Source organism: Nestor notabilis, unplaced genomic scaffold (assembly GCF_000696875.1).
Source record: "Nestor notabilis isolate BGI_N333 unplaced genomic scaffold, ASM69687v1 scaffold3269, whole genome shotgun sequence".
Classification (NCBI taxonomy): Eukaryota; Metazoa; Chordata; class Aves; order Psittaciformes; family Psittacidae; genus Nestor; species Nestor notabilis.
In genome coordinates this window covers 32984-47448 of record NW_009943941.1, presented here as the reverse complement: position 1 = coordinate 47448, position 14465 = coordinate 32984, and the positions used below count along the sequence as shown (strand labels likewise).

The 14465-nt window shown below is 36.2% G+C and overlaps 1 protein-coding gene across 1 annotated transcript; it reads left to right on the top strand.

Moving 5' to 3' along the window:
• Nucleotides 1-395: 395 nt before the first annotated feature.
• TMEM144 (transmembrane protein 144) lies at nucleotides 396-12443 on the top strand. Its single transcript, XM_010022184.1, has 11 exons — nucleotides 396-534; nucleotides 1571-1693; nucleotides 2087-2186; nucleotides 2724-2804; nucleotides 4730-4811; nucleotides 5480-5553; nucleotides 6804-6922; nucleotides 8328-8447; nucleotides 8922-9019; nucleotides 11000-11053; nucleotides 12172-12443. The coding sequence occupies exons 1-11, from the start codon at nucleotides 396-398 to the stop codon at nucleotides 12253-12255; spliced, it is 1074 nt and encodes a 357-aa protein (XP_010020486.1). The 3' UTR covers nucleotides 12256-12443.
• Nucleotides 12444-14465: the final 2022 nt, after the last annotated feature.

Here is a 14465-nt window from a genome sequence, read left to right as displayed (position 1 = left end):
CATGCTTTTCTGTGAAGCTGACTATCAGACACATGGTAGTGATTTGTGTGTGTGTGCATCTGTTCTTAAGTTACTACTTTCGCGGTTTATGGCAGCTTTTCATGGGATTTTACAGTATACTTTCCAGATCTGCCCACCTTCTGAGAGATTGATAAGTAGGGTCCTTTAAGTTTTGGATTTCTGAACTAGATTGGTATTACAGAGTAATAGAATGGTTTGGGTTGGAAGGGACCTTAAAGATCATCTAGTTCAGTCCTCCCTCCCATGGGCAAGGACACCTTCCACTAGACCAGGTTGCTTAATATGCCACATGTTTAATTCCACTCTCTCATTTCAGAATCTGTCAGGACCTGCAGCAAGACAATTCCACAAAAAGAGGCACCTTCAGAATAAAAATGAACATTGAGAAAGCTTACAGTACCTTTAACATCAGCAATGGAACAAATCTAGCTATTGGCTTTACCTCGTCCACAGTAGCTGTCCTTCTATTTGGGACAAACTTTGTGCCTGTTAAGAAATTTGATACTGGTGATGGTAAACTTATTTATATTCTTTTATTGGGTTTGGTATTTTTGCTAATAGGAATCATATTTTGCTAGCAAAATGAGAGTTTCTGTAGCTAGATTTATAAATACCACCACAGCCTTAATCATGTTTTAATTTCTTTTGTTATTATTAGGATGTAAAGCAATAATGTATTGGTTTAGGATGTGGCAAATCTTTAAAAGAGCCTTTTTCTGTGTTGTTGTGCACTTAAAGGATGGCATGCATGTCCTGAGCATTTCACAGTGAAAATCAGCATGTCCTTTTTTCTATCCTTGTGGGGATTCTTGAATACAGTGTTATTGTAAAAGTTGTTGAACTTCAGAATATTGCCTTTCCATTGGGGACCTAACATAAAATCCATCAAAAATTGAAATTTCAATTTCATCTGATGAGTCAGTGAGAGGAAACAATCACTTCTATTTCCTATATATATATATATAACCTCTCTCGTCATTGTGCCAATATAGTCCTGACAAGACAAGGCTAGACTTGAAAGTAAAAGTCTTTGCTCAGCTGGCGTAAAGTCAGCTGGTCTGCCTTGCTGACCCTTAGAGAATCTACAAAAGTATGAAAGATCTGTCCGAAGTTTTTATCATCCTTAGTGTCCTGGATTGGTGGAAGAGTCTGAGCCCTGAGCTTTGGAGGAGTTTTGTCCTGTGCAATCATCTGTGTTATTTGCTACTAGGGTGGTAGAAGTTTGCAGTAACTGAACATCCTCCTTGTCAGAAAGCTGTCAAAATTTTCATGTGTTTGAGAATCAGAGCTTGTTTAAACTATCCAGCGCATTGTCTTTTGCAGCTGTTTATAAAGACTGCATGGTAAGGAAAAGGTTGACAGAATTATAACATCCCACCCTAAAATGTATCTGTTGAATATGTTGTAACATGGTTCCCTGAAATTCACAGAGGAGATGGGCACTTTTAACTTTTTTCTGTTATATTTTATCTAAAACATAGTATGTTAAGAGATTCACACATGCAGTATTCTACAAGTTCTCTTTTGTATGCATTTCATTTTTCCACAGGCATGTTCTTTCAGTGGATCCTCTGTGCCTCTATATGGATAGTTTCTTTGGTGATCAATTTAATCCAGAATTGCCCTCGGTTTTGGCCTTTGGCTATGGTTGGGGGTTTTGTGTGGGCTACAGGTAAGGATAAAGAAGTTCTGTTTCTTGAAACACAAAGTAATCCTAACTCTTCATAAAAAAACAGCGATAAAAATTTGTCTATATATAAGGTAGTAGCTATTTAGTAGCTCTTTGGCTTTTTAAAATTTTTCTGTTATTGGAGCTGTAACCCTATAGAAAACATTATTTTGTTATGCTTATTTTATAGGAGCAAATTCACACAAAAATAACTTTTAAAATGGTATTGAGGAAAAGACCATGTTTAATGAATTTATTTTTAAAAAACACTATTTCCTACCGCCTTTGGTTGCCTAAATTTCTTTGCCTTCTGAACAGTCACAGAATCTAAAGCAAACATATACAAGATTACAGTCTAGTTTTTCACTGATTTGAATTTTGCGTTTTCTGTTTCAGGCAATGTTACAGTTGTCCCTATTGTTAAAACTATTGGCTTAGCTCTTGGTCTTTTGGTATGGGCTTCTTTTAATTTGCTGACAGGTTGGGCAAGTTCAAGGTAAGTTAGTTTAAGTCTTAAGTCATGCATAATTAATATTGCCAGTTCATCATTAATGACCGCAGTGAAAACTATCACCAATAAAGAGGATTTATCATACATACAAGATCTTTTTCCATCTCAATGGAAAGTACACAGGTTAATTATTTTATCTTTTTGTGTTTCCTCTGTCTCCTTAGGAAGATGAATGCCCAGTGGTGTTCACTTACATGACTGAGGAAATAAATATTTGTTAAATGCAAAACTAGTATACTGCTTGTATTTTTTCTTCTGCAACACAGGCCGATAAAATAATTTAAATCAACTTCAATTTTTAAATAGATTTTAAAAAGTCTCAGTGTAACTTACATTGAATTTAAAGATTATTTTTTTAAAGTAGGTGTAGTTTTTTATAAGCAAACTGAAGCACTGATCCAATATTGAAAATATAAACTTAAGCAGAATTGTTTACATGAGTAGAGATTTCCAAGACTGGGTTATAATTTAAAAGTTTGTATGCAGTCAGGGCAACTAAGTGTAACTGATTAAATGTTCCAGGTTTGGTTGGTTTGGAATTGACCCAGAAGAGGTATCAAGACCAATCTTAAATTATATTGGAGCTGGGCTTTCACTATTAAGGTAAAAATCTATTCTTATAATAAATATCTGTAAAGTAAAGTATGTATTTAATAGCCATGGGGACATTTTAACTAGCAGGTAAATGTTTTGAAGTATTTTTTTGTAAATTGATTTACTGCAGAATTTATGAGCTATCTGTATGTAGCTGGTCAGAATAGAAACAGGCATAATACCCAGAACAGTGGTGAAATGGTTATTCATAAACACAGAAATATATTTTTAAGCTGGTAGGCATGTTCAAGGCAGTGATGTGCTGATTATCTCCCCAGCAAGGCAGTTCAAGTGGTTCACTTCCCCAAATCTTGTAAAAGGAAAAACTGACTAGAAGAATCTTGTTGAGGAAACCTCTCTGAGATTTCTAATCTGACTTCACTCAGTCAGGGGTACAAATCCTTCCCTCTGAACTGTAGAATATGCCACAGAACCCCTTCCTGGTTCCTTAAGGGTCTGTGAAAAGCCAGAGGCTTTGCATTACTTCTTGTCCTTAATAGCTCCCTGTCTTGTAACTGTTAAACCACACTTACAGCAACTCCCAAACAAAGGCTTCCTTTAGGAAGATCCTTTAGGATCTTCAGAAAGGCCTTCTACTCTTATTTTCTGTTTATATTATTTGTATGAGTGCACATCTTGGTCCAAACACATAGGAAAGATGGTCTTTGTTACATAGCAGTGTTCTTGCTTTCCAACTGGGTGGCTAGGAAGGTCTTTCCAGGAACATAAGGGTAGTCCTAAATTCCAGGCTTGCCATAAACATGCTAAGCAGTAGCTGAATGTAATGCCTTTAGGAAAAGAAGGGTGTTAAAAACATGGAGATGATGGAGCCATTCTTGATTGCTAGGAGAGAGCCGGTGCCTTAGATTAATGAATTTTGCTTCCACTCTTCCTCTTTTCTAAGAGCCTGCAGCTTTTTACCCATTACCGTTACATGTAGCATGTGATTTTTGAGGTACTTAGAAAATAGTAGCAGTACTGCTGTTCCTGCCTGGTGAGTTCATTCAGCTCATCACCTGCTTCCTGCGTGTTTCTGAGATATCGTGGAGAAGTGATCAACAGGGAAAAAGATCGTGACCAAACATGTTTTCCTGGCAAGCTGCACAATGCCTGTGTGTGTTGCTCTGCAAAGTTTAAAAGCGTGTATTCATTTTAGCCTCCTGTGTGGAACCTGTGTATGGTTTTCCAGTCCCCATGGAGGAAGCTGACATCCTTTTATACCTACCCTTATTCCTTTAGTAGGAGATGAATCATTCTTCAAATGGAGACATTCTATTCACAGTTATGAGAAGGAATTCCTGTATCATTAAAGTCTCTTTTGTAAAAATAAAAACCAGATCCTGTACCTTCTGATTACACATGTTTACCTGACTTCCTGATGCTGGGGATGCAAGCAGTAAAGTTACCCATTCTTCCTCATTTTATTAACTCAGTGCACTGGAGCACAACCGAGCAATACCTGTTCTCCTTCCACATACGCATGAGGCCGTGTAGGAGCAGTATTTCCTCACTCACATAGGACAGAAGATTAAAAACTTTTTTCCTTGAGCTCAGAGCCAACTCTGTGCAGGTTTACGGTGTTCCATACGGAATTTTCACGCAGATGTTCCATTGTATGTGTGGTTTAGTACAAAAAGACACTGTTAACTAAAAGAACATTGTAACTACACACTGTAAAAAGGAGACATTTCAATCCCGTTATATAGAAGAGATCTGTGAAGTGATGGAAAGACTAATTTATTTACTTGCTTTCACTTAAGTTGTTTGTTATGACTACTAAAAGCAATTGCATTTTTAAAATATATTGAATTGTCTCTAAGGCAATAGTGAAAACAAAGTAATATGCCTCCAAATTCAGATTTTGTTTCTGGACACTACTTGTTCTGTCCTTAGGAGCTGACCTGGTATTTATTGGTCTATTTTTCTCTTCTAAGTGCTGTCATATTTCTTTTTATAAAAACTGAAGTCCAGAGTTCTTCAACTTCATTAGAAAGCACGCCGTTACTGAGAGAAAGTGTAAGTACTTTATAGTTGTTATTTTACAGCAGTGAAAGTACATATCCATTTAAAAACAAAAAAGAAAAAGCTTAATGTTAACCAGATTTGCTAGGGTTTATGGTAGACTACATAAAACTACATAATTATGCGTTGATTCCAACCCTAACTATTTTATGATTGTATATAATTTGAAAATCTTGTATATACAATCAAGTGTGATCAACAGAAAAGGTTTTGTCAAGTGTTTTTTTCTCTATTGTGAGCTGTAAATGGCATAGAATTCCCTTTTCATTATGACAGAGAGTATATAAAAGAGTGTATTACTTTCCTATCTGAGAAGACGAAGCAATTTTAATTAAATCATTTATCAAATTTAAGAAAGGACAAGTTCTGAAAGTCAGATCTACCCACATACGGATTAAAATAAAATGTTAGTGAGTGCTTTGTTATGTAGTAAACCCAAAGTACATATCCAAACTCACACACTTCAAGGTAAGTAGATCTAATAATCAGTTTGTTTTATTTAAAAAAATAATTCTCCTTTCTTCAGAGTGCTTCTGTCAATTCCTTTTGTTTCTCTTTCTGTTTTCTTTGTATTAGAGCAAAACTGTTCTGCTTAATACAATGTTTGAGATTATTTATTTTAATTAAACTAAACTTGTGTGAAAACTCTTGGGTTTTTGCAGTCCATTAATGTTTCTGAAGATATCTCTGATGATTCATGGGTGAACAGACTTTCTCCAGCAAAAAAGAGACTCATGTAAGTTATTAACAGTTCTCTCACAGGTACAGGACAAGTAGCCAGAGAAGGTAATTGAACACAGTGTTAGGAGCAGAATTTTCATCCTGTGGTTTTTCTAGCACAGTCATGCACTGATAAATGTCAGGTTTTATGGTACTAGTATAGTGTGCATATGTATATATGAATAACTGCACAACTAATTAGGTTGTTTCCTTTGTAGTCTTGAGTGTGCTTTACCTTACCAATTAAGTATTAGTTACTACTATAAAAGAGCAAACGACCTCCTAGCAGCCTTCCAATATGTGAAGGGGGCCTACAAGGATGTTGAGGAGGGACTCTTCATTAGGGACTCTAGTGGTAGGACAAGGAGTAGTGGCTTTAAACTTAAACAGGGGAAGTTTAGATTAGATACAAGGAAGAAGTTCTTTATAGTGAGGGTGGTGAGGCACTGGAATAGGTTGCCCAAGGAAGTTGTGAATTCTCCAACCCTGGCGGTGTTCACGGCCAGGTTGGACAGAGCCTTGGGCGACATAGCTTAGCGTGTGGTGTCCCTGCTCATGGCAGGGGGGTTGGAACTAGATGATCTTAAGGTCCTTTCCAACCGTAACTATTCTATGATTCTATGAAAGTAAATATCAATAGCAACTAAGTAATTACAGAGCTGCTTTTTATCACCTGGTTGATTAGCATTCCAGCACAGAAGGAGTCTATGCAAATACCATGCTTCCAGGTGTGGTTTCCAAGTGAATACATCTGGAGAAGGCATGGCAGTGTGGTAAGGAGACACAAGTGTGCTCCAGGGTAGAAGCAGCAGCTAGCAAGAGGCCAGCATGGGGAATGGAAACAGCCAAGAACACAATGATTTGGGGATTAAAGAGGCAATGAACCTCAGGAGAGTTATAAAGAATATATAGGCTGCAACAGTGAAGCTGGGGATGGGAGCATTTTAATTATTTTGTTTGTTTTCTCCTAGCTTTGCTTTCAGGAAATCCTAGTTAGTTGATTAATCATTAATCTATACTGCTAACTTTTGGGGCAGGAATTGTCTGTGTTACTTGGCCACAAAGCGTAGGAAAACTAAATTACTGTGTTGAACCATTTCTGCACTAGAAAATGAAAATGTGCTAAAATGTATTATTTTTTATGGTGTTGCTAGCAATTTTCATCTCATACAGTCTTTAACTGCAATACTGGACTTGTCTTAAATGTATTATTGACTTCTCTAATTAACACTGGACTACTTTCTCCAATTTTTGCTGTTTTTAAAGAGGATGTAGCCTAGCTGTAGTAGCTGGAATACTCTACGGTTCCAGTTTTGTACCAGTACTTTACATCAAGGACCATGGAAGAAGAAATGAAACTGTATACGCAGGAGCAAGTCAATTTGGTAAAGGCTAATAGATCACTTCTACTTAATGTCATCAGTCTATTGTGTTCTCCTGCTTTTTTTAAAGGCATAGAGTGAAATTCTTGATAAGTTTGAAAATATGCTGTGACAATGTACCAGTTTTGCACAATGTTATATGTTGTCATAATCACAGTACTAGCACTCCCTTTTTCTGAGAGGTGTATTGCACTGTTAAAAGAACAGTGAGAAACAGCCCAGAGGATACCATGCTTAACTCATAGCTATGTTCCAGAAGGTATTAAATACCAGTACTCTCAAAATACAAAGTTAATATGTCTGGAACGTGAGGTAGGTAAGGGCAGAAGCTTACTAATTGCCAAATTAGTACGTCAGTAAAGGAAGAGAAGAAGGCTGATCATAACTGATGCATAGAAGAGATATACAACAATATAAGTAGTTAAAACCTTGTAGGTTTTGAAAAGAAACCTTTTTACATAACCTTAATTGCCAATTTCAAACATTTCTGCAGAAATGTTTTTCTTAAGATTTAGTGTATAGTCTTATCAGGTAATAACAGCTGCAGTTTAAGAGCAACATTTTGCTGAGACTGCGTAATACTGCCATTAAGAAATTGATTGTTATGTCACATACAATTTCTATTGAATACTGCAGCCTGTATATACCCCAGGTAGACATAACGGATGTTAACATTACTATAGCTGTCTAGCCTGCTGAGAATTTACAACTGCAGGGAGACAGCGATCACCTTGCTACATAGGGTCATAGAATGGTTTGGGTTGGAAGGGACCTTAAGGATCATCTAGTTCCAACCCCCTGCCATGGGCAGGGACGCCTTCCATTAGACCAGGTTGCTCAGAAACACTCTCTATAATGCATGCGAAGTCCATAAAGGATTATTATTAATGATTACAGTGATCAAAATTGTGATACATTCTTCAAGATAACAAAAGGACAAAACTGCCATGTTTAACTTCCACAGTATGTGCAGTTGTCTTGCCCTTATATACAGAGAAAAGAAACAAGGCTATATACAGGAATACAGATGCAGATGGTCATGAGAGGATATAATTATGTAAAACCCTCACACCAGTTTTGCAGCATCACCTGAGGATTTTCTTAAGGTTTTCATAAATTTTTCAGTACTTTGACTAACAAAGTTCCAAAAATAACAACTCACAGAAATGCATAAAAGCCTGTAATAAATGCTAGGGTTAACACAGCAGTTAATTCATGTTTTATGTATATGTGATTGACCAAATCCATCCAGTCAGACTGGCAGCTGTGTTGGTTACAATCACAATTGAATTTGAGTTGTTAGAAGTAGCACCTTATTTGTTTTTTATCTATGTGAATGCTGTCAGTGAAATTAGTTCAAATTAACTGATGGTTTAGACTAATATAATTTCATGATTTTTTCTTTCAGATTTGGATTATGTTTTTGCACACTTCAGTGGAATATTTCTTACAAGTACTGTCTACTTTTTGATCTACTGTGCAGTCAGGAAAAATAAACCTAATATTTATCCCCAAGCCATATTGCCAGGTATGACTGTTTTTCAAATTATAAATTAAGTTCAGTTACTTCTGGCTGTTTTCAGTGATTAGTTTAAGCTATGTGTTGGAATTGTAGTTCACCTTTCAAGTCTCTCTGTTTGACTTCTTGTCTCTTTTGAAAGATCGCTCCTATTTGGTTAATAAATTAAAGCTAGGAAACAACTACAAATTTTGTTCTAATCTGAAACTGGAGCAAAATGGCATTGCAGATTTTCAAAAGCTGACTGCCAGAGTGGAGAGCACATTGCCCAGAAAATTGTGAACTTTAATTAATTTGCTACTTCAGTTGGTGTAGCTGATTTTATCCCTTGAGCTTTGGTTGATATTATCAGAGCCAGCTTGTTAAAGTAGCTGAAAAAAATACATACATGCAGTTTCTGTACTATGCTATAAATATAAATGTTCCACAAATTGCTGTTTGTACCTTGCTGTGCATGTTTTTCATTGGGATTTATTTTTCTAGGGTTTGTTTCTGGTGTGCTTTGGGCAATAGCCAATTGCTGCTGGTTCATAGCCAATCACTATCTCAGTGCTGTGGTCAGCTTTCCAATAATTACTGCAGTAAGTATACAAAGAATAAAATCTGTGACTAGAATTAAAAGTGAAGAGTGTTTTTTTCCATCCCATTTGTGGAATTAAGTTGAAATTATGACACGTCTAGAGCATTTTAATCAAGAGTATACATTGTCTGTTCTGCTTTTCTTTGCCAGCCTTTGGTTTTTTAGGAACATACGTGACTGTGACAAGCACCATCTTGGTCAGTACCAAGCATTAAAAAAAATCAGAAGAATTGAAAGTGTGAGTCTTTAGGTTATGTAAAAGTCAAAGCTGCAAAGCCAGAACTACATCAATTTTAAATAGTAAACTGAAGTGATTACATAAAGAAACATTTTTTACTTTCATCCCAAGAAGTACATTTTGTTCTGGATGTTTTCATGCATGAATTTTATCCTCTAGCAATCATTTTGCTTAATTAAGTCAGGTGTTTTTTCTTTTTACAGTTCTTGAACAAAGAGATTATGTATTGCTGAAAATAATGTTCTTATGCAAATGTAGGAAAAATAGGTTGGCCCACTTTGTCTGTTTTAATCATATGTTTCATACTGTACCTTTAAAGCACTGTTTATTTCCACTGTTTATTTGTCTTTACTCTCTTGCCAGTCTACTAGATGGTGATGCAAAGGTGGATAACTTCTGGTAAATGAGAGTTCATAAATATCAAAAGCAAAGTTCTACTCATCAGTGGTATTTTGGAAGCAAACTAATGAAACATTAATAGGGATTAAGCTTTGCCTCAAGATGCAGTAAATCAGAATAAACTGCAGTATGCAATATAAAAAAGAGACTTGGGATCATTCTAATTAGAAATTGAAGGATTTATGGAAAGCAGCTTAAGTAACTTGGTTATCAGCATGTCTAGAGGGCAAGAATATAAAATCACAAAATGAAAATTTAAGGACAGCACTGATGAGAAACTGCCTGTCTGGACCACAGGTTCAGAACCACTGCTTTCCTTCATCCTAGAGAAAATTTCAGACAACTATTCATCATATGCCTTTAACAGTCTGTTTTCATTTTAAAAATGCATTCCTCTTGCAACGTACATTATTTAGAAAGTAAAGTGACACCTTAGCTATTATTCAAGTAATAGTTGGCAATTTCACTAGGAAACAGCACCCACAAATACATTCAGCATGAGACAGTTTCCTGCTGTCCTAAATCTGTGTCCTATCAGCTGTACTGAAGACGGAGAGATCACTGTCCAAACATCTGTCAAGTGGTTCTGAGAACAGCTCTAACGGGAAGCATTAACAGAGCCAGTTTTTGCTTCATATTCAGATGATGTTTTCTCATCAGTCATGAAAATTCCAGTCATTGCTCCCACAGGGAAAAAACTATATTACCAGGAGTGCTTGGAAATTATCGTTGTGTATCGCTGTTTGCTGTTAGCTGAGAAATCTGTACGACAATATCACAGATAATCAGTAGTTTTCCTGACCCATCTATCTGGCTGGCTTTGTGCTTTGTCCAGATGCCTGCTATACAGGAAACACATTTATGTTTCAGTCTCCTGATATCATACTGTGTTATAGAATCAAACTTTGTCCAGCTAGTTACTCATGCTAATAAAGGAAATGTTAGGAGTATACATGGTAGCTGCAAGTAAACCTGAATGGTCCTCTGAAATGTGGTAACATTGTCGACTCTAGTTTGAACTAAAGTGAGGCATATTTGGAGCCTACTAAAAGAATGTAATGCAGACTCTACAGCATAATTTAGAAAAAAATTGTGCTTTCTTTTGGGGGGGGGGGATTAAATAAATAAAATCTCTTGCTTCTTTAGCCCTTCTCGAAGATTTTACTGTGTCTTACTTCGTAACGATTTCAGTGATATTTATGCTTTTGCCATGAGCACCATAATTATATGGAATGTAAAGGCCCGAATTTGTTATCCGGACACAGTTCAACCACCCTGAGAACAATAATGAGAAGGTGGTGCATTTCATGATGTTTTAATGTACAAATGAATCTTATTCTTTAGGGTCCCGGCCTTGTTGCTTCAATGTGGGGAGTCCTTGTATTTAAAGAAATCAAGGTAATCCTATTAGGTCTCTTACTTAGTCTTTCTTTTCTCCAGCTCTAGGAACAGCATGGCTTGGTATACACCTGTATCTGTTAGATTTCTCCTCCTTACAAGTGTTGCAATATGAAGCTGAAAGTTGGATCATGCAATATTAAGGTTTCCAAGAAAGCTGAAAAACTGAACAATCTTTACAGGAATGAAAATTTGAATTTCATAACTGTATGAGCTGCAGTGAGAGTAAATGAAGACTCTATTAGGGCCAGGAGGCAGGATGCCAAGCACAGCCTGAAAACAGTCTTTATTTGAGCCAGTTTCTTCAGTGGGACAGGGGAGTGAGCAGTTGTCCTAGTAATCACATAGACAAGATTAGACTTTTAGAGTCAGGTTCACCAAAAGACTAAAAGATGAGATGGAGGTTAGCTGGCATTGCAAATTACAGTATAATGTAGAGATTCTAAACTGATACAGCAGTGAGTGCCTAGAACAGGCTAATTTACTGGATGTCATATACATAGCAGATGTTATTTTTCTAGTGGCATAGGAAGCACTGAATGCTAGCAGAGTAATCCTCAGGTTCCCTTAGCTAATCTGTCCAGGATCCACTGGTACCTAACTTGCCATTAGAGATCATCTTTCCCAATATTTTTGGAGACACTGTAAAATATGTTAGGCATCCCTTGATCATGAACTAGAAGGTTTCTCTCACTCCCCCACTGCAGATTACTGTTGCACCACAATAAAAGACCATCATGTTCATTATGTAAATGTCTGTGATGCGCTATATCTTTCATCCTTTTCATGTATTCTTAGAATAGTCTCTGCATAATTGTTTACTGCTTAAAAATAATCTGAAAATAGACTAAGGCTTTTAAAAATACTTTTAAAAATTGCTGAATTAATTTTACTATGTGTATGGCATCATAGATTACTTGTATTAAACTGTTTTGAACAGCAAATATGTTACAAACTTATGAAATGAACTGGTGTAAGATTTGCCATCTCATGTAATAGATTTATTAATTTTGTCATAAAATGAAACCCTGGTACTTTTTTTTACTTGGTTTTTTTGTGAAGCGGTACCTATTATGACAGCGTGATATTTTTCTTTTTCTCTCCCTTTGCCTATCCAGGGACTGAAAAACTATGTGTTACTCTCAGTAGCGTTTTGCATCATTATGGCTGGATCACTGTCTACGGCTTTTTCTAAAATTTGAAAGGATCTTCTAGACCAGTAGATGGTGCTGCTGTTTAATATAAAGACAATATTGGTATATATGTAGCAATACATAATGATTTTCAAAATGAATGTGCAACATTTACCCTAACTTACTTCAGGCAAGTGAAAAAGAAAACCTTCACTCCCATTTGGCATGAAAAGCTGGAAATGTTTGTTTCTGCATTTCTTGGACCAGTAACAATATCAAAGGATTTTAATAAATAAAGCTAAATGATTTTGTAGTTATTAACTTTTTTTTCTGGTTCAGCTACCATGTCATCATAAATTGCAGCTCACTGTTGTTACAGTGGATAAATGGATTTTAATTCTTAGTCTGTAATTATGTATTTGCAGGCTGATTTGTTTTATTATAATGTCTGTCTTATTGACTTGAATTTAAAATATGTCTTGGAATATTCTTTATGGAACTGATACACATGAAGATATGAAGCATTTTTTAATTTAGAACCATTATTCTTTAAAGTCATCAGTTTACATAAAGATGTTACTTCCAATCACTTCAGAATTTTGAAGGAAATATAAATAAATAAGGTGCTGTAAAATAAATTACTTGTGTTCGCTGCTAAACTGTTTTGCTGCAAGAAAATATGTAGAAATCAGGACTGGGATGCAAAGTTTGGGTTTATTTTGGTTGCAACTAAACATTACATTTCTGTGTTGAAGATGAATTAAGTATGTGGTCCAAGTAACTTTAGGCATTTTGTGAATGCTTACTTTTCTTTTTTATGCAGCGTATTCAAATCTTAAAAATTATGTATGGCAATATCTATTATATCAAAGCATCATGCTAAAACTACCCAGTCTGCCTTATAAAGGAAATACTCTATGTTGCCTACACTGTTCCATGACAACTGCTGTTTAGTTTCTTGCTCATGGCACCTAAGATCATATATGCAAAGCATGTTGTCTGAATCTCCCCACAGTCTTTCCTTCAGTATATCAGACAACCCCAGCTCCTGCAATCTTCCCTTGCCTGTAACGTGCTCATCATTTTTCTTGCTCTTTCCTGAATTCTCACTAAGTATCTGTCTAGAACTACTAGACATGGCAGTTAGACTTCAGTCTTAGAAAAAGAAACCAACAGCAGCAGCAACAAGATTTTTCTTTTTTCATCCAATTTGCAGGCTCTGTTCATGGTTACACATCACAGTATGATGCTTCTTGCCATCACAGCTTGATAGTGTTAACGTGTTCAGATTGCAATCATAATTTCTCCTTTCTCCCTTACTCCCTTCCTTGTCTACTATTTATCAGATCTAATCTCAGAACTGTTACTTAGCATGCTTTTTCCCACTCCGTATTTATTCCTACCAAGTGTCAGAATTTGGTGTCTGGTAGGTTTTTTCCCTCCCTTAAGGCATTTCTCTAGTTTTGCTCTGTATGTTAACCCTGTCCTCCAGCAAGTTGGCAGCATTTTCCAGCCAGATGTCATCTGCAAATTTGGTAAACTTACTCTCTAATTATTGTAAATAATATATGAAAGTGCTGCATGATACTGGCCTTTTCTTAATGTAATTCTTCTTTTTGCTCTGACAGGGAACAATTGATTACTCCTTTGAGGACAATTTTCCTCTGTCTTTCAGTGGTTTTATTTACACTGCATTCTCCCAGCTTTTATCTAACAGTTGTTCAAGTCAAGATACATGACATGTACTATCTTAATCCCTGATACTGGGAAGAAAACTCATTATTTTTCTTTCCAGTCCTTGACTGTTACTTACCTAGCTCTTATTCTATTGACTCAAAGATGCATAATTTGTTCCCATGTTTGTGAAATAATTTGAGTTAAATTGGATATTTATACTTTCCCTGGATCTGTTTCCCTTCTTAAAGATCACAAGAACTTCTCTATTCCTGCAATATACCCCATGCCAGAAAATTGCTGATAAGCAAAGAATTGACAAAACCAAAATACAGTGTCCTCAGTCTCCTCTACTCTACAGGTAGGCTGTAATATGTCAGTTCTTTCCCAGTCAGTTCTTATTCCTGTATCACTGATCACAGTTTGTGAATACTGGCCGTGATCTGTGTAAGACTGAAGGAACCATAACTCACTAGTTTGCTAAAGTAATTACAATGCAATACAGTATTTATAAAGAAGTGACACAGGTCTCTGAGGCCCCAGAGACCCTCAGAGCACCTTCAAGGGAGAACAGGAATAAGCAAAACCAAAGAGAAGATACAAGA

Coding starts and splice junctions, on each gene's coding strand:
- TMEM144 (XM_010022184.1), top strand. CDS start 396: ATGAACATTGAGAAAGCTTACAGTACCTTTAACATCAGCAATGGAACA. Junction 2,187..2,723: donor ACAGGTTGGGCAAGTTCAAG/GTAAGTTAGTTT, acceptor TAAATGTTCCAG/GTTTGGTTGGTTTGGAATTG. Junction 11,054..12,171: donor TTGTATTTAAAGAAATCAAG/GTAATCCTATTA, acceptor TTGCCTATCCAG/GGACTGAAAAACTATGTGTT.